Source organism: Plasmodium relictum, assembly GCF_900005765.1.
Source record: "Plasmodium relictum strain SGS1 genome assembly, chromosome: 2".
Taxonomy (NCBI): Eukaryota; Apicomplexa; class Aconoidasida; order Haemosporida; family Plasmodiidae; genus Plasmodium; species Plasmodium relictum.
Genome location: NC_041680.1, coordinates 75,486 through 95,268, shown reverse-complemented (window position 1 = coordinate 95,268; position 19,783 = coordinate 75,486). Strand labels below are relative to the sequence as shown.

Below are 19,783 nucleotides of genomic sequence, written 5' to 3'. Positions count from 1 at the left end.
ATAAATATAATAAATACATGAAAGAAGGCAAAAAGTTATTTTGAGAGTTTTTATATTTTAAATTATAGAAAAATTTTAAAGAAAAATAAAATAAAATAATGGATAACATAGTGTTACCTGGAGAAGTAATAGGATCCGAAAAAGATTATATAAATGGTGAAAATACATATGTATTAAAAAATGAAATAAGATCAACTATATTGGGTAAAAAAAATATTATAGTTAATAATGATAATAAAAAAATTATTAATGTAGATAACATTAAAAGTTTTGTAGCTTTACCCAAAGCAGGAGATATTGTTATATGTAAAATTTATAGAGTAACATTTAATATGATATATTGCAATATTATATTATCAAATAATAAACCATTAAAAAATTCATTTAAAGGATATATAAATAAAAGTGATATTCATATATATGAAGGTGAATTAGGCGATAATTTTGATTGTTTTAAACAAGGTGATATAATCAAGGCCAAAATTTTATCTATAGGACAACATTCTTCTTATAAATTATCAACAGTAGGTTCTGATTTAGGTGTAATTATTGCTTTAAGTGATAAAGGTTAATATGAAAAAAAAAAAAAAAAAGGAAATACATATATATATTTATAATTCATTAATTATTGATATTATTTATACCAAAATTTTTTCTCTCTAATTATTATATTAAAGTTAGTTTTATATAAATCCATTTGTATATAAACTATATTAAAAATATTATTTTTTTTATTACAAATATAGGTGAAATATTAAAGCCCGTTGCATGGAATTTGATGGTTAATTTAGATGATATGAGTTTTGAGCAAAGAAAAGTTTCTAATGATTTTTCAATTCCTGTTTAATAAATTTTAACATTTTTTTTATTTATAAATATATTTTTTTAGTAAAAAATTTAGCTTATTAATTATTATATACTATATCTATTTTGATATTTATTTTTTGTTTTGAAGTTATTTTATAAAATTTCACAAAAAAAAAAAAGAAAATTAATTTTTATTACATTAGTAATTTTAAAAAGTCTGGAGAAACTGTATTGTCTTTATCAGTTTTTTTCTCTTCTTTTTTTATAGTTATAAATTTTAATTTATTGGAATTTTTTCTTGAGAATAATTTTTTTTTTTCTTCTTGATTTTTTTTTAAAATTAATTTGCTACTTACTGTTTTATTATTATTGCCTTCTTTATCTATATTTTTTTCTAAATATTTTTCATAATTTTTATACATACTCTTTAATGCAAAATTAAATCTATCCTTTCTTGAAATATTTCTATATAATACAGAAGACACTAAATCATTCCAAGTAAAATTTTTTAAGTACTTAATATGCCAAAAACTCTCTCTTAGTATATTTTTTCTTTTCTTTCCTCCAATCATTTGATTGTTCAATAATTTTTCTACTTTTATAGCATCTTTTTTATTGAAAAATTCTATGTATCCATCAGAATATCTCAATCTTTTGTTATTTTTTTCTTTTGAGGCAATATCAATTTCATCCTCTTTTATCTTATTTAAATGCATTTTATCAATAGAACCGTATTTACTAAAAATTTCTTTAATTTTTGAAGCATTTAAACCTATTGGTATATGAGACAAATATATAATCCCTTTTTTTGATTCTTCCTTTTTTACTTCTAACCACAACTTATCATTGAATTGAAATCTTTCATCTTCTACAAGATTCAATTCTTTTTCTGGAAGAATTTTCTCTTTATTTGATTTATAGCCGTCCTCATAATTTGTATTTTTACATAAATTACTTTTCTCATTCTTCACATTTTTTTTTTTCTCTTTTTTATCCAAATTTTTTTTATTTTTTATTTTTTCTTTCAAATTGTTATTCTTATTTTTTTTATATTTTTTTTTTTTGAATTCATTTTTCTTTTTTTTAAGTGATTTTTTGTCTTTTTGCTCAGTATTTAACTGATTTTTTTTGTTTCTGTTCTTTTTAAATTTTAAAAGTTCCTTCATTTTTATGTTTAATTTCTCTTTTTTAATTGTAACTTTTATTTTTTACCTGATTTTTTCTTAATATATTTTAGAATCTTTTTTTATTATTAACTTAATATATAAATTGAGCTCATTCATTACATTATATCTTTTCATATCTCCATTGAATTTTATTTTTAATAATAAATTATTTCATGCATATATTTTTATTTAATAAAAAAAAAAAAAATTTTTTTTAATATGTTTTATACATATATTTTTTTAATTTTTGCTATCTTTCTAAATTGAAACGTTTTTTTTTTCCATAATTTTAATGTATATGTATGTTTTTATATTTTAAATTTTACAATTTTTTTAAAAATTTTTGCGTATATTTTTATTAATACTAATTTTTTCTTTAAAGTATATTAATTCTTTTTCTTTTAAATTATTTATTATATATATATATATATATTTAAATCAAATTTTTTTTTCTTAATTTAAAATATTATAAAATGGAAAATACTCAATATTATAATAGGCTTCTTGAACTAAATTTATTAGCAGAAAGCGTGTTTTGCCAAAATCAAAAATTATTACTTATTGATAATAATTTAAATGGTATTAGAGAAACAAAAGGAGGATATAGAAGAAATGAAATTGTTAAAAATAGTGGACACCTTAGCATATATAATAATTTATTTTTATTATTAAACAAAAGTCAAATAAATGAACATTTAGATAATGTATAAAAAAATTATAAAAATTCCCATATATATATATATATATAAATATATATGTTCTCTTTAATACCATTTTTTCATATGATAGATATTTTTTAAATGATAGATTTATTATTTTAATTATATTGTTTTTTCTTTTTACAAAATAGGTAGAAAAAACTCTTATGGAAAAAAGAGATAAAATAAGAGATAAAAGAAAGTCACTTATTAAAGAACTTATCAAATTAAATCCAAGTGTAACCGAAATGCCACTTGAAGAAGCTAAATTCTTACTCAAAGGATGAATTTTATATTTATTAATAATAAATATAATTAAAATATAAAAAGTTATAAAATAATATTGGTATTTATTCTTATTTTAGAAAAATTACAGATTGAAAAAAGAAAAAGGAAATGAAAATTAATAATATGCCAGGATAAGTAACAAAGAAATTCAAATACAAGAGGTTTTATAATTATTTAAAAACTTATTTATTTTCGCAAAATTTAAAAATTAAAAAAAATATGGAGCAAAAAAATAAAAAAAGCAACAAAAATAAAATACTATAAAAAAGAATAAAAAGAGGGATAACAATATTAATGAAAAAGTTAATTACTATACAATAAATTTCTAATTTTAATTTTTAATTATCTTTATAATATATGCATATAGATTTCACATATATATTTGGCATCTATTCTATAAAGAAATAAGAAGAAACGGATTAAAAAATTAATATAAATTTGTATTTAGGTTTTTACATTTCTAGGATATTTTTCACCCAATATTATGATTTATTTGTATATTATTTTATTTATTTATTATTGTAATATGATGAGGATAAAATTTACGAAAAAAACTAAAAAAAAAAAGTTAAAACTCAATTTTATTATTCACTTTATATGATTCTTTGTTTTCTGTAACCCAATATTCCGTACCATGATCTTGGTAAAAAATAACGTCTTTGTCAGAAATATTCTTAATACATTTTTTTTTCATGTTTTTATATTTCTCTTCTATTTTATATGTTGGATACTCTTGTAAATGAAAATCTTTCATTCTATTATAACTTTCTATGTAATCTTCATCATTCTGTATATCATACCTAAAATTCATAAAATAAAATATAGGGATATAAAAGAGAAACATAATAAAATATAAACAATGAATTATTATGTATGTGTGTGGGAAAGAATATCATTATGAAAGGGTAGGGGATAAAGTATAAGAATATATAGAGTTTTTTTTAATAAATAGTTTAAAGGGAGGTTCAAATATAAAGAAAAATCAATACTATTAATTCAAATAAAAAAAACAAAAAACAAAATAGAGTATGTATGTACAAATATACATTGTATTTTTTTTTTTTTTATAGTATATATTTTTTATTATCATTAATGAATTTACCATCCAGATACATGAACTTTTGGGTTGTAGCACTTATTTCTTTTATAAGCTGACATGTCACATCTTACTGTATTAGATTTTGACATTTTTTATGTTTTTTTGAAAATATTAGACTTTATACTTCTAATTTATTATATAGATAAAATGAATTATTAAAAAATTAAGAAATAATATTTTTCATTTAAAGAGAAAGGTTATTTTTTTATAAAATATTAAAGGAAAAATATATAGAAAATATTAAATACACATTAAGAGTTAAAGTTTCATTTTTTTTATATTATTATATTAGAATATTGTTGATTCTATATTTTTAAATACTTTTTCAAAGAACAATAGAACTTGAATAGTTATACGAATTTTAATTTTTGTTTTATTTTTTTTTTTTTTTGTGCATGACTTGATTTGTAGCTAGCTAAGATATCTTTAAATAAAATATAATTAAAATATGTACATGTATGTTTATATTTTTTTTTATATTTATTGAAATTTTATTTAAAAAAAAATGTGTTAAATATTTATTCTTAATTTTATGCACATAAAAGGAAGCACCTGCTTTTTTTTAAATGCGCTCACAAGAACTATTCTTGTTAGATTAAAACATTTTTTTTTATATGAACAGTTAATATTTTTTTTTATTTTATTTGAGAGAATGAATAAAAAATTCACAAATAATTAAAAAAAAAAAATAAAATAAAATAAGAAATAAAGGGATATAGTGTGTGTTACTAAATTTTTTTTTTTAATTTTAAACGTATAGAATATAGTAAGCACAAAAACTTTATATATATATAAAACCATAAATTTTTTATTTTTTTATGAAATAAAAAATAAAACAATCATATTACAGTTTAAACATACTTTTAAATATTAAATCATTTAATTATATAAATAAAAATGAAGAAACAAAAATTTTACTATTTGTGTAGTAACATTTTTTGAAATAAGTACAAATTTTTGAAGCACCAATTTTTTCCTAATTTATGTTAAAATACATATATGAATTATATAGTAGCATTACAATATGTATAGAAATGTAATAAAATCACTTATTTAGAAATATAAAGAAAAAAAAAAAGAAATAATTATAAAAAATTATGATATTTTAATTTTAGTATGTAATCGCAATATATGTTTTAAAATGAAATATTAGGGTTTCAATGTAAATAAATTCTAAAGAATTATCTATAAAAAAAATTTATATTATTACAATATTATTTCTTATATATTTACATAGACAATAATTACGTTATCGTATAAATATGCACATATATATATTTTTATTTGAAAATCTTCAAAATACTTAAATACAAAAATAATATCTAGTAATTATATAAGCATTTAAGCGCACAATATCTATTTATTTAATATCCTTAGGAATTCATTTTAAGATATATATATATAAAATACCATAGAATAAAAACAGAAAATTTAAGAAATTTAAATATATAAATAGAATAACGTTAATATATTTGGGAAGATAATAAAATAAGCATTAAACATATATAAATCTTTATAATACATATAAAAAAAAATATATATAAATGTGGAGAGATAAAAAAAATATATATTTTTTAAAGTACTAATTGTTAATAAGAAAAAAATAAAAAAATAAAGGGAAAGATTAAAAAATTTAATTAAAGTTTTTAATTAAAAAAATTGTGAAAAATATGCAATGAACTATTATTTTATTTAATTACTTCCAGTATATTTTCAATCGAATAATGCATCATATTGTTTAAAAGTATTTTTTATTACTCTTCTTTTTGCATGGGTAATTATGTTTATAAAAAACGTGTAAAGAAATAAGCTGCATTTCAGTATGCATGAATTCTAGGATGCTTTATAAAGAATAAAAAAAAATAACAAATTTGAAAATATGAAAAGAGTTTTAGGTTTAAAAAAAAAAAAAAAACATTCTACATATATACTATTTTAAAAAAATGAAATTAACTATAAGTATAGAAAGTTTATGAAAAAAAAAAAAAAATCGATGTTAAAAAATTAATAGAATAAATTTTTTCGACGTAATATTAAATTTATTGTTTGAATATAAAGTACCAAATAGTTTATAAATTTAATGTTTTAAGGGTCACAAAACATACTATTTAATTACACAAGTGGATTACTAAAAAAAAAAAAATTGATATTAAAAATTATTGATTCCAAAAAAAAAAAAAATAAAATTAATGATCAAGAAAAAATAAAAAAAATAAAATAATTTACATAATAAAAATAGGAGAAAATAAATGCATTAATTAAAATAAGATTCATAATAAAAAGCATAAATGATAAAAAAATTAAAAAAAGTCTATATCATATAAAATTTTAATTTAAAATTTAATATATATTAAAAAAAAAGTACAAGAATATTTTTAGTTAAAAAAATAGTATACGTGTAAATGTATATATTTTTGCAAATATAAAAAGAAATCAATTTAAAAATGAGAGGAAGTATTATGGGAATAAATGAGAAAATATGTAACTTGTTAAGAAGTAGAAGATTAAAAAATAATGGAATATCCTATAACTTAAAAAACAATTTTTCATCTTATTCGAATAAAAAAACTAATATAAAAACGTATATTATATGGGAAAATAAAAATAAAAAAGAATTTTTAAATAACAATAATTTTCTTTTATTTATGTCTTTAATGTGTGCAACAACATTAATAAATAAAAAATTTAAAAGCATGAGAAATAACATGGTTGCATGCTCTAATTTAGAAAAAGTATTCTTATTAAAAAAGGATGAAATAAAAAATGGGGAAATGAAAGAAGTAAAAGTTCATAATGAAAAGGATTGTGTTTTATTAGTAAATATTAATAATACTTATTATTGTTTAGGTCCCAAATGCCCACATTATAGTGCACCATTAAAGTCAGGTGTATTAACAAGTCAATACATTACTTGTCCTTGGCATGATGCAAAATTTGATATAAAAACAGGAGAATGCATTAATGGCCCTTCTTTTGATGACATTCCAAAATATGAAGTGATTGTTGAAGATGATAAAATTTATGCATATTTACCGGAAAGCTTGGAAATATTTAAAAAAAAAAAAATATGTGCATGTAAAGATAGATGTGAAAATAAAGCAATTTTAATTATAGGGGGAGGTGCAGCAACTTTAGGTGCGTTGGAAACATTTTTAAAATTGGGATATAATGGAAAATTGATTGTTTGTAGCAAAGATTCTTATAAACCATATGATAGACCAACTTTGTCAAAAAGTTTATCAAATTACACTAAAGGTTCCGAATTATATGAAGAAATAAAATTAAAAGAGGATGAATACTATAATAAAAGCAATATTTGTTACATGAATGATGTATGTGTGACAAAAGTGGATGCAGAAAATAAAAAAGCCTTTTTAAGTAATGGAGAAATAATAAATTATGATAAAATACTTATAACTAGTGGTGTAGGTCCATGCCCATCTCCCATAAAGGAAGTTAATTCTAATAATTTACTCACTTTACATAATCTAAATGATAATATAAAAATTGCCGGATATGCTAAAGAGGGAAGTAAATGTGTTATTATTGGCTCTTCTTTTATAGCATGTGAACTTTCTTCAGCATTAAAAAAAAAAAATGTTAATGTATCAATAGTTTCAAAAGATGAAGTACCTTTCTATGGGACCTTTGGAGAAAAAATTGGGAAAATTGTGCTTGATATTTTAAAAGATAAAAATATTCAATTTTACTCAAAAATGTATCCAACTGAGTATATAATTGATAAAGGATTTATAAAACTAAAAAATGGAAAATCAATACATGGTGTTCGATTAAATAATGGTGAAGTTATTAGTTGCGATTATGTTATTGAAGCTTTAGGATGTAAACCAAATTCTGAATTTTTAGATGAAAAATTTAAGGATGCTAATAATTTTATTGTTGTAGATAAATATTTTAAAGTGAAAAATTCAAATGATATGTATGCAGCTGGTGATGTATGTGTTTTTCCATATTTTGTTACAAGTATTATTTTCTTTTAATTTATATCAACAAATTTATACAAATATATATATATATATATATTTAATATATGTTTAATTATATGTAATTTTTTGGTCATTATACATACATTTTTTATTTTTTTTTATAAATATAAACATATATTTTCTGTTCTTTGAATTTTGTTTTAATTTTTAGATAATTTAGTAAACATATGCCACTGGAATGTTGCAATACAACAAGGAAGAATAGCAGCACATAATATGCTAAGCAAAGAAAAAAAAGAATTTAATTTTATACCTTTTTTTAATACAAATATTTTTGGTAAAAATTTTCGATATTGTGGATTTGTAAAAAATTATGATAAAATAATATATGAAGGTGATTTAAGTAAGTATAACTTTGTTGGATATTTTGTGAAGAATAATAAAGTCATGTCTATTTTAACTCTTGGTAATAATAAAATGGCAGCATTGAATGAATGTTTAACTAGAAATATGATACCCAAAGTTTATGAACTAGAAGGAGGTTTAAAAAATAGTGATAGTATGATCGAATCTCTTAAAATGTAAATAAAAATGTTTTTAAAAAAGAATAATTTTTTTTTTTACTCTACCCTTTTAAGTAAAGAAGAATTACATCACAAATATTAAAAAATGTAATAACACATTAAAAAAAAAAAAATGTAACTATAATAAATATATGTGTATATATATATATATATAAAGTGTGTTTTTAAGAAAATATAATAAATAAATATTTGTTTTAAGATAATAGGAAAAAAATTTTAAGAAAATATTGTAACAAAAAATAATATAGTGTTTTCCTTTTTTTCTAATGTGTTTTTTTTTTTTTTTGATTATATTAAAAAATTTGTTTTTAGCTTTTATTCTAAAAAAAGTGAGATAAAAGAGATAATGCTAACATAACACTTTTTTCAGTTATTTTTTTTTTCCATATAGCACATATATATAACAAATATATTTTTTTTTTTTTTTTATCATTGGTAATATTTACCTCTTTTTCAGAGTATACATTTTATACTTAATTTTATTTAATAATTTTTAAAATTTCAATTTTTTTAATTCTAAATTTACCCGTAATTAACAATAATAAAATAACATCGAGATATATAAAATTTATTACAATTTCATATTCTTTTTTTTTACTTTTCATTATAATTTATCGTAATTTTATTTCTCTAATTTTTCATTTATTTTCTTATGATATTTATCACTTTTTTTTTTTTAATTTTCTTATTTATATGTAAACATATATACAAACATACTTGTACTTTTAATCTTATTTTATGTTTAAATTTTTTGTTTTTATTCTTTTGACGATTTATATAAAATAACTATAAAAAAGAAACAAATTTACTAAACGTTAATTCTTTTTTTTTTTTTTTTTTTTGTTAGTATCAAAAAAGTATTTTCAATTTCTTAAATGAATTCAATTCTGTTTTAATTTTAATTACTAGTACAATTTGTTTCATAATTATAAGAAATTTGTTTTTTATTATAAAATAGAAATAGAAAAAAAAGAGCACAGTAATATTAAGAAAGCAATATGAATAAAATAAAGTTATATCTAAAACACTAAAAGAATTTTCAAAAATTTAGTAATATATTTTTAAATTTTCATAAATCTCACATTTAATAAATAAAAAAAGAAAAAAAATGTCATATGCAGCATGCCCTTTTAATTTTATAAACATTAATCAAAATCAAAAAGAAGGTAATTTAATAAAAAAACAAAAGAAAAAAGTATATAAAAAAATAAAATAATCTAAAATGTGTGAAAATATAAACATATGATTATTTCTTCATAAATTTTTTTAATGTGTTTTAGATTTACTTAGATTTGAAACTTCTGCTATTGACAACTTTAAGCATTTAAAAGTTATTGAATTTAAATCAAGAAGTATAAATAAATGAATACATACATATATATAATAAAACTAATATACGTAATATATTAAAAAATATTTAACCTTTTTTTGTCTTTTTTTTGTAGTTCGCATTAGTTTAGTAATTTTCATAATTTCTCTTTTTATTTTTCTTGCCTATAAACTAAGACATAACAAAATAGTAATAAATATTTTTATCTGTATATATGTATATAATTTTTTTTTTAATAATTAAGTATTCCTCATACTAAAGTATTTATATAAAACATCTCATAAGAGAATATTTTTCTTTTTTTTTTTTCTCAGATAATTGAAACTTCAAATAATATACCCTTAATATTATTTGTTTCATTATTCTTCTTCTTTATAATTAAATATTATTACAAGAATTTATTTAAATCGAAAAAGTATTTAATTAAAAAAGTTATAAATTATTATATATATATATATATATATGTATATATATATTTAATATTTTCTTAATCCTTTTAGTTATATAAGAAGTTTAAATAAAACATTAAAAAGTTTTAATTTGTATCTTGATAAAAAGTAAGTTTATTTAAAAAAAAGAAAAAAGGAATAAAGAAATAAAAGAAAAAAACATTTTATATAAAATAAATGTATGATAATATATATTATTCACTAATATATTGTTTTTTTTTCTTTTTAAGAAGTTTAAAACTTTGCATTATAGGTTTAAAAAAAGAGTAATATTTCATTATATATATAAAGCCTTGTTTTATATATTATATATCTTGTAAAAAATTATTATCAGATTTTTTTTTTATTATTTGAATACTCTCATATTACTTAATTTTTTCTTGTTCTACCAAATAACTTTAAAATGAAAAAAAAAAAAAAAAATTAAACTAAATTTTCAATTTAAGCAATTTTTTCTTTCTTTTTTTTTTTTTTTTTTTTGTTTAATTTTTTAATTAATTACAAATTATTATAAATAGACATTTTTTATTTTTCTTATATATTTATGTGCAATTTCTTCTCCTAAGGTGTTAACAACATTTTCTAAAAAGTTATATTTCTTTTTATTTTTGCATTCCTATAAAGAAAAAGGAAAAAAGAAGAAAAAAAAAAATTAAAAGAAACTTGTATATTAAATTTTCTGTTACTTTTCAATTTTTAATTAATTTTTAATAATTTACTTCTCTATATTCAAGCACTAAATCATTGATTTTTTTCATAGCTTCTTTCATTTTTTCTTTTTGTTGTTCTCTTCTATACCACTTCTTTTTACCAACAACCATATTGTCACAAAAGTGATTTGTTCCTGTGTAAAAATTTTTATGCCATATCCATGGTAAATCTTAAAAAAAAAAAAAAAATATATATATATATATATTATATATAAAATAATAAGTAGAATTATAAAAGAAAAAAAAATTATATATATGTACCATGCATATAATATTGTTTTTCAATATCTGCTCTATATCTTCCTGATAATCTATTAAAAAAAAAAAAAACAAATATTTTAATTATTATTATTTTATAACTTGATAATATGTAAAATATATTTATTAAAAAAAAAAAAAAGAAAAAAAAGTCTTTTAATAATGTATTAATGAATATTTTTATTATAATTTTTTTTTTTCTTTACACAGGAGGGTGAAAATTCCCTAATTCATCTTTATTAGGCAAAATTGCAAAAGGGATATCATAACATTTTCTACTTCCTCTTACATAACATTTTAATGGGTCAAAATGTTCATGATTTCTATACAGAAATATAATATATTAAAAATAAAACAAGTTAAAAAATAAAATAAATATAATTTGACTACCTAGAATTCCAATTATCAAGTCTATATTTTTTGTCTTTATTTAATTTTACATAAGGATTAAAAGTAGATTTATATCTAATTTTATCAAAAGTATTATAACCGTAAGCTCTTCTAGGTGTTCCTTTATATTTTTATATTTACAAAAATATATATATATATATATATGTATAAATTTGCTTTCATAAACATATTTTTGTGTTTATTTTGATTATTTACCAACACATTCCGACATATAACGAGGTTTTTTTTTTAATTTTTCTAAAATAATGTAACGAGATAAATAAGGTACTTCTCTTAATTTTCTATCCTTTAAAAAGTAAAAAAGCAATTATATTTATAAGTTGTTGATGAGAGATAAAATTTATATATTATATATATTTATTAAAATAATCTAACTATAGCTGTAAAATAAGTTCTCTTTCCTTTAAAAACATTTATATTCATTGTTCATTTTCATAAAAATATTTGTATTTTTTTGTTTAAAAAAAAATGATATCTTATATAGATATTTTTTTTTCTCTTTTTTCTTCTTATAGAAGAGAAAATTATATATATATATATATATTGAAAAAAAAGTATTAAAAAGAAAATAGAAATCAAGTATATATTCCTATATAAAAAATTTCTAAAAAGAAAAATATAAATAAAAAATAGTTAAGAATAACATTATACTCTGTGTACTTAAAGTAGGTTTAAGTAACCAAACAATTTTTCTCTAAATGTTTTTTAATTACATTTTACGAAAAGATACACATATTTATTATTTTATTTTTAATGTAAACCTTTGTATACTTTTTATAACATTTAATATCTTTTACATAATATTTTATGCACTATTTAAAAATATTTATTTGTTATTTTTGATTATTTTGAATTAATTTTTCATAAAATTTATTTATTTTAATATATGTTTATATTTTACATCAGAAAATTTATAATAATATTATTTTTATATTATAAATTCAATTTTTTTTTTTTTTTTAAATTAAAATTTTTGTCATTTAATTTTTAATATGAAAATATTTTTATAAAAAATTATATGATAAATATTATAATTATTCAAAAAAAAAAAAAAAAGATTTTATAATTATATATAACAAAATTGTATATTATATACAATTTCACGTGATAAATTATTTATATTAATTAAAAAAATATATATGTATATATATATTAAATATTTGATGTGTGAAAAAAAAGAGGAAATAATTATTATGAAAATAATTATGAATATATATATATATATATTTTTATAGGTATATAATAGATAAATTTGTGAATATTTTGACATATATAGATAAATGTTTATTTATACATATGTTTATACACACAATTAGAAATGCACACGTAATTAGTAAAATAAATTTTAGTTATTATTGAAATATTCTTTTTTTTTTTTTTTTATTTAAGTTTTTTTGATTAATTTTTTTTTTTTACTGATATTTGTTTATTCTCTTATTTTCTTCCTATTTTTTTTTTATTTATATGTGCATTTATTTATGAGTGTAATTTAGGAATTTTTTGTTTTAATTATAATAAAATAAACATATCTACATATAAAAATAAATAAATTTATTAATTTAAATTTATAATATATTTTAAAAAAAATTAAAATAAGTTTAATTTTCCATTTTATTTATTTGGTTGTTTCAATTTTAATATGTTGTAGTGCAATTTTATATACATAGACTTGTTTGGCGTGAATTGATTTATTTTTTTAATAATATAAAATTATTGTATTTCTTAATATATTAATATTTTATTATAAAGACAAAATATATATATAAAAAAAAAAAAAAGAAAAAAGAAAGAGAAAGAGAAAAGAAAGAAATTTGAATATAATGCATTTTTATAAAACATTGCTATTTATTTTACCTTTTTTATTATTTATCTCTTTTTCTTTTTTTTTTTAAATTTAACTTTTTTTAACTATAAATTATAAATTATAAATATGAAAAAAAAAAAAAATATATACCAATAAAAAAAAAAAAAAAAAAATATAGAAATATTTTTAACTGCAAAATGGAGGAACATTCAAGTTATGAATTTAAAGACAACTTAAGTATAAACATTATTAGAACAAATGTTGTCAAAAGAAGTTTTTATAGTTACACGGTATTTATTATTATAAATATGTAAATATATAAATTATGAAATATATATAAATATATGAATGCATATATATTTTTTTTTTTCACTAATTATAGGAATATGTTTTAGAATTTAAAGTTTTGAATAGCCAGAAAATTTTAAAAAAAAGATTTTCAGATTTTGTTACTTTCTATTTACAACTGAAAAATGAATTATATGATAAATTTAATGAATGCTTAGAAAAAGTATTTATATATTTAAAAATACATATATATATATAGAATTTTTTTTTAAAATTATATATTTTTTCTTTTGAATATTTTTTAAACAGATAAGTGTTTTACCTTCAAAAAAGCTATTTGGTAGATTTAATTATAATTTTGTTGAAGAGTAAGAAAGATAAAATATGATAAAAATAAAATTTAATAGATGAATAATTTTTCTTTTTTTTTCTTTTTTTTGTTATTATGTAAGTATATTTTAAAAAGTTCTTTTTATGTTACATATTTTATTTTTATTTATTATTAGGAGGAGACAGAAACTTGAATTGTTCTTAAAAAATATTTCAAAAAATAAAAACATATATTTATGTGACAATTTTTATGACTTTTTATGTTTAGATAATATAACAAAATATTTATTTAAATTAATGTGTACAGAAATTAGTGATTATTCTAATATACAAAAATTTCTGAAAAAAATAAATTACATTTTATTTATGTCTAGAAGTAATACATTAAAAAGTGCTGAATGTGATATAATCAATTTCTTATTTCATATAAAAAAAAATTTAAAATTAAATAATGAAATAAAATTTTTTATTTTAAATATTTTTCTTCATCATTTAACTTACACAAAAAATCCAGAAAATTTATTAAATATTCAATTAATGAAATTTGCTTTTGAAATAATTCATGAAAATCTATTAGGTAATTATGTTTCTATTTATATTAAAATATATATGTAGATATATATTTTTCCAATTTTAAAGAAAAATTGTACTTATAAACTAAATATTAATTTTCCTTTTATTTTCAATTATAATTTGTATTTTGTTTGATTTTTTTTTAGGAGAAAATATAAATGAAGTTCTGTTAAAAACTTCCTCTGAGACAATATTAAGAATTGTAGATAAAAAAAATGATGTCTTTTTAGAATATTTAAAAACTCATAATTTTAAAGAAATTTGTACCATTTTCAATATAATAAATAAGAAGAAAGAGAAAAAAGATGATGAAAAAATTGACAATATTGCTTTTAATGTATATATTTTAGTATCTTTATTATTATTATCTTCTATTCATTTAAATGAAATTCAGAATTTTTTTTCTATGAAAAATAATACGAATAAAGGAATATGCATATTGGGTTATATGTATGACAGTCAAAATATTAATATTCAAATAATATGCTGTATTATATTGTCTTTATTAATAATTAATAAAAAAATAAAAGATGAAGAAGTTATTTATAAAACAAAGATGTCTATTTTGCTAATTCAAAATGAAATTCAAAATATAAAGAATGTAGATTATCAGTTAATTGAAATTATATGTAGTAAAAAGAATATTAGTTTACTAAACAATATTCTTGAATCATTATTAAAAGATAAAGTAATGAATTATGATCTTAATTTAAATGATATTGATAATTTTGAAAAACTAAAAATTGAGTGTAATCCCTTAGAAAAAGATTTATTTTATGAACAAAAAATAAAATATGGGAATTTTTCAAATAATGATATAATTTTACAATTTATTTTATTTATTATTAATATTGGTGTGAGTGAATTCTTCATACTTAAAAGAAATTATAAATTTAGAATGAAGAAGAAATTAATGAAAATAAAGATGAGGAAAAAGGAAATATCTAACAATAAGAAGATGAAGAAATCGAAAATGAATAATTCACAAATTATGTTAAATGATCGAGAAAATGAAAGCAAATATATATTACAAATAAAAAATAGTGACACTAATAAAAAAGAAAGGAAACAAATGAATGGAAATTATAGCAACTATTGTAAGGGGATAGAAGAAAATGGAGATAATGATAAATATAGTAATGAAGAAGATGAAGATTATGAAGAGAACCAGAAAAAAAGGAAGGAAAGAAGAAAACAAAAAGAAATAAATGTTCCAAAAAGTGATGATGATAGTTGTGATAATGTTAGCAATGATGGAGATGATGAAGAAGATGATGATGGAGATGAAAGTTACAATGAAGATTATGATGATGACGTTATAAAGGATAAAGATAATGAAGATGAAGAAAATGAAAATTATAATGTTATTAGAGAATATAAAAAAAAAAAGCAAGAAGATAAAGAATCTACAACAAACTCATGTGTATCTCCATTATACTCTTTTTCAAGTGATTACAATAGTTCTTATCATGATGAAAATGAGAATTCTTCAAAGATTAATTTAAACATAGATATTATAAAAAATGTTTGCTATGAAGATGAATTTAGTTTGGATTCTGGTAACATAAAAAATGATATATTTTTTCTTGATAAACAAAACAAATATAATAATTCAAAGGATAATGATTCCGTTAAATCATCTAATGATTCAATGCATAATAAAGATTTTAAATGTTACCAATATAAAGTTAAAGAAGATATAAAAATGATGTATGAAAATAGAAAGAAGTACGTTAGAAGAATAAGAAGAATAAATGAACAAATATTATTAATCTTATGTAATGAAAAGATGATTCGCAATATATATAAATGTGCAAATTTGGATAATTATAAAATAAAATTTTACGCATCACTTATACTTTCATACATACCTGATATTAATGAAATGATTGCAAATAATACAATTAATGAAAAACTAAATAATAATAAATGTAATAATGATGATATAGATAATATTAGTAGTAATAACTTGAATATAAAAGAAGAAATGGATGAAATAAAAAATTTAGAAGACTTTACAAATGAAAAGATGGAAACTTTTTCTAAATCTCTTTTTATTCCTGATACTATTTTGATAAAAAAAAACAATAAAAATTTTATTTGTAGTGTTGAGGGGGATTATTATAATTATATATATAAATTTAATATTTTAAATACATTATTATTTTACTTATATAATGAGACTTGCTTTTATGAACATATCATAAATAGTATAAAAAATTTTATTTCCGAACAAAGTTCCATTATGAATTTAAAATACCTGAAAATTAAAAATGAGGAATTGATAAATACAATATCTTTTAGCGATATAAGAGGAAATGCTGAAAAGAAGACGAAGACAAAGAAAAAAAAAAAAAAAAAAGAAAATGAAAATTTTGTTTTTCCTAAAAAAATAAATAGCATTGAGAGCACGACTTATGATTATAATAATAATAGTAAAATTAGTGGCATGGGAAATGAAAGTAACCTTAAAAATGATAATAGTGAAAAAAATTATGTAAACAACAATTTAAAAGAAGTGGATAATAAAGAGGATTTAATTAATGAAGAAAATGCTTCATTAGAAAATCAACAAAACAATAATCAGTGTGTTTTATATAATGATTCTAAAATATACAATCATATACATTGCTTATTTAATTATGTTTCAAATTTAAGGACATTTGGTTTACTAAATAATTTAATCGTACAAATGTATATTAATATAAAAAAAAAATTGAAGTTTATTGATATGAATTTTTTATTTGATATCTTAAAAAAGAAAGCAGAGGAAAAAAATGAAATGAAAAAAAGTATTCGCAATTTAAAAGAAGAATATGAATTTGTTAACATTACTTATAATGATTACATAAACTTACAGTATGAATCAAATAAATATATGAGTATAATTGAAAAATTGTATGAAGAATTAGAGGAAATTGATAAAAAAAGAAAAAAAATTCTTCGAAAACACAAGTACGTGCATATTAATGTATGTAATTATAGAAAAAAGCTAATTCACATAGAAAAAATGATTGAAGAATCTCCATCTATTAAAAAATGTTTAAATGAAGAGTTGAATAAAATAAAAGGAAATATCATACTTTATAAAAAAGATAAAAAAAAATTATCTTTTTTTATTTTATTACATAAATTTTATTTGGATAATTTCAATGGGATACTCAATAAATTGAAAATAATGAATGATTCTTTTGGAAATATTAAGTTACTTTCAAATGATTTTGATAAAAACAAGAATTTAATATTAAATGAAATCGCATGCTTAATTTCAAATGATATCATATTAGCTGATATGCTCATGGATAAAATAAATATAAGTATAGATAATGAAAATTTTTCTGTTTTACTAGGAAAAGCAAAAAATATTGATAATTTTAATTATAACATTTGCAACGAAAATAAATTGATAATTATTAATAAAGATAATAAAATAAGTGATAAAAAGAATGTTGATTTATTTAAAGTTAATGATATGCTTAATGAAAAATATAAATATTATTTTAATGATGATAATATTTTAAATATAGAAGAAAGAAATATGAATGATGAATTTAAAAATTTCAATGAAATGGAATATTATAGTAGTGACAGTCAAACAACAGAAAGAAAAATAGTAAAAAATGATAAAATGAAAAATATTCAAAATAATCTCAGTGAATATAATGTTGATAATCACAATTCATATTATAATTTGGATGAGACCCTAGAAGATTTTAATAATGATAGAAGATATATAGAAGTAAGAAACTATAAAAATTTTTCTTATAGTGATAAAGTATATGATGAAGGTTTTAAGAAAGGTTTTGATGATAACAATACTAAAATATATGAATACACTCATAAAGAAAAAAATGAAATGGAAGAAGGAGAAAATGAAGAAGCATTGAGTACAGAATTCGTTTCAAGTGATGAAGATAATGAAGATTTAAAAAAAAAAATAGACGAATTAAATAATTTTAAAAATAAAAATATGAAATGCTTGTTACCAGAAGATATAAAAATTGATGATTCTATGAATAAAAAAATGTTTATTGAAATAATGGATATCATAAAAAATCGTAAAAAACAAATAGAAAAAGTAACATCACAACAGAATAGTCAAATATATAAAAATATACATAAATATAATAATCTTTTAAATAAATGTAATATTCAAATTAATGTTAATCAAAAAAAATATGTTAAGTTAAATAAACAGATTTTGTCAATTGATACAAATTCTATGATTAAAAAATCTGAGTGTATATACAAGACCATTAGAGAGTATGAAAAAAAAATAAAATAAATAAATAAAATAAGCATTAATTCGTGATAGTTTATTTAAATATATATATTTAAAATTAAATAGCAATATATATATTTATACATAAAGTTTTAGCAATATTTTTTTTACTTTCTTAATAGAAGTATTTTTTTCTTTTCAAATAATTTACGTACATTTACATTTCTTATATTGATGACTTTTATTTTTTATTTTTATAATGGATACTAATATTTTTTTTTTTTTTTAGGTGGGATGATAAGATAAACATTTTAAATGAAGAAATTAAGATTGTAGAAAATGAAAAAAAAGAAAAAGAAAAAGAAATATCATCACAAAAACGAAAATTAGAAAAAAAAGAAAAAGAAAAGAATCAGAAAAAAGAAGAACTCAGATTATTAGTTACAGATATGTACAAGCATAATAATAAAATAAAAAAGAAATATAAAAAAGATCAAAAAATTATTTTATTGATATTATATAATTCTTGGTTTTTATATCATTATATTTACATAATATACCTGAATACAATCAAATTAAAAAATTATTTATCATACAAACAAAATATAAATGAAGTTTGTCTTTCTTCAGCTAAAGAAGCCATTTTAAATATTAACTTTTTTTCCGAATTGCTAGATGGAACTGATTTTTAAAACAAAATTTTTTATGTTTTTTTTTTTTTTTTTTACCTGTTTACCTTTTTTAAAATAAGATATTATTTTAAATTTTATTCTAGAAATTATAAAATATTTTATTTTTTACTTTTCTTATATTGTTAAG

General features: G+C 17.7%; 8 protein-coding genes across 8 annotated transcripts; 5 read left to right on the top strand and 3 right to left on the bottom strand.

The window, feature by feature from the left end:
- Window positions 1-98: 98 nt before the first annotated feature.
- Window positions 99-847, top strand: CSL4 (exosome complex component CSL4, putative; the record flags this gene model as incomplete). The annotated part of the gene is made up of 2 exons (XM_028679813.1): window positions 99-567; window positions 747-847. The coding sequence occupies 2 exons, from the start codon at window positions 99-101 to the stop codon at window positions 845-847; spliced, it is 570 nt and encodes a 189-aa protein (XP_028535495.1).
- Window positions 848-1,001: 154 nt separating this feature from the next.
- Window positions 1,002-1,973, bottom strand: PRELSG_0203300 (small subunit rRNA processing protein, putative; the record flags this gene model as incomplete). Its single annotated transcript, XM_028679812.1, has 1 exon — window positions 1,002-1,973. One exon carries the CDS (start codon window positions 1,971-1,973, stop codon window positions 1,002-1,004), a length of 972 nt encoding a protein of 323 aa, XP_028535494.1.
- Window positions 1,974-2,446: 473 nt separating this feature from the next.
- On the top strand, window positions 2,447-2,958 carry PRELSG_0203200 (conserved Plasmodium protein, unknown function; the record flags this gene model as incomplete). The annotated part of the gene is made up of 2 exons (XM_028679811.1): window positions 2,447-2,677; window positions 2,824-2,958. 2 exons carry the CDS (start codon window positions 2,447-2,449, stop codon window positions 2,956-2,958), a joined length of 366 nt encoding a protein of 121 aa, XP_028535493.1.
- A 569-nt stretch (window positions 2,959-3,527) lies between these two features.
- Window positions 3,528-4,147, bottom strand: PRELSG_0203100 (conserved Plasmodium protein, unknown function; the record flags this gene model as incomplete). Its single annotated transcript, XM_028679810.1, has 2 exons — window positions 3,528-3,759; window positions 4,062-4,147. 2 exons carry the CDS (start codon window positions 4,145-4,147, stop codon window positions 3,528-3,530), a joined length of 318 nt encoding a protein of 105 aa, XP_028535492.1.
- A 2,355-nt stretch (window positions 4,148-6,502) lies between these two features.
- On the top strand, window positions 6,503-8,590 carry PRELSG_0203000 (ferrodoxin reductase-like protein; the record flags this gene model as incomplete). The annotated part of the gene is made up of 2 exons (XM_028679809.1): window positions 6,503-8,042; window positions 8,217-8,590. The coding sequence occupies 2 exons, from the start codon at window positions 6,503-6,505 to the stop codon at window positions 8,588-8,590; spliced, it is 1,914 nt and encodes a 637-aa protein (XP_028535491.1).
- A 1,107-nt stretch (window positions 8,591-9,697) lies between these two features.
- Window positions 9,698-10,638, top strand: PRELSG_0202900 (conserved Plasmodium protein, unknown function; the record flags this gene model as incomplete). Its single annotated transcript, XM_028679808.1, has 6 exons — window positions 9,698-9,755; window positions 9,870-9,941; window positions 10,035-10,108; window positions 10,234-10,334; window positions 10,420-10,476; window positions 10,599-10,638. 6 exons carry the CDS (start codon window positions 9,698-9,700, stop codon window positions 10,636-10,638), a joined length of 402 nt encoding a protein of 133 aa, XP_028535490.1.
- A 238-nt stretch (window positions 10,639-10,876) lies between these two features.
- PRELSG_0202800 (conserved Plasmodium protein, unknown function) lies at window positions 10,877-12,170 on the bottom strand (the record flags this gene model as incomplete). The annotated part of the gene is made up of 7 exons (XM_028679807.1): window positions 10,877-10,984; window positions 11,088-11,248; window positions 11,340-11,389; window positions 11,543-11,659; window positions 11,727-11,847; window positions 11,943-12,033; window positions 12,123-12,170. 7 exons carry the CDS (start codon window positions 12,168-12,170, stop codon window positions 10,877-10,879), a joined length of 696 nt encoding a protein of 231 aa, XP_028535489.1.
- Window positions 12,171-13,748: 1,578 nt separating this feature from the next.
- PRELSG_0202700 (phosphoinositide-binding protein, putative) lies at window positions 13,749-19,656 on the top strand (the record flags this gene model as incomplete). The annotated part of the gene is made up of 6 exons (XM_028679806.1): window positions 13,749-13,841; window positions 13,934-14,062; window positions 14,149-14,207; window positions 14,346-14,746; window positions 14,889-19,005; window positions 19,254-19,656. 6 exons carry the CDS (start codon window positions 13,749-13,751, stop codon window positions 19,654-19,656), a joined length of 5,202 nt encoding a protein of 1,733 aa, XP_028535488.1.
- Window positions 19,657-19,783: the final 127 nt, after the last annotated feature.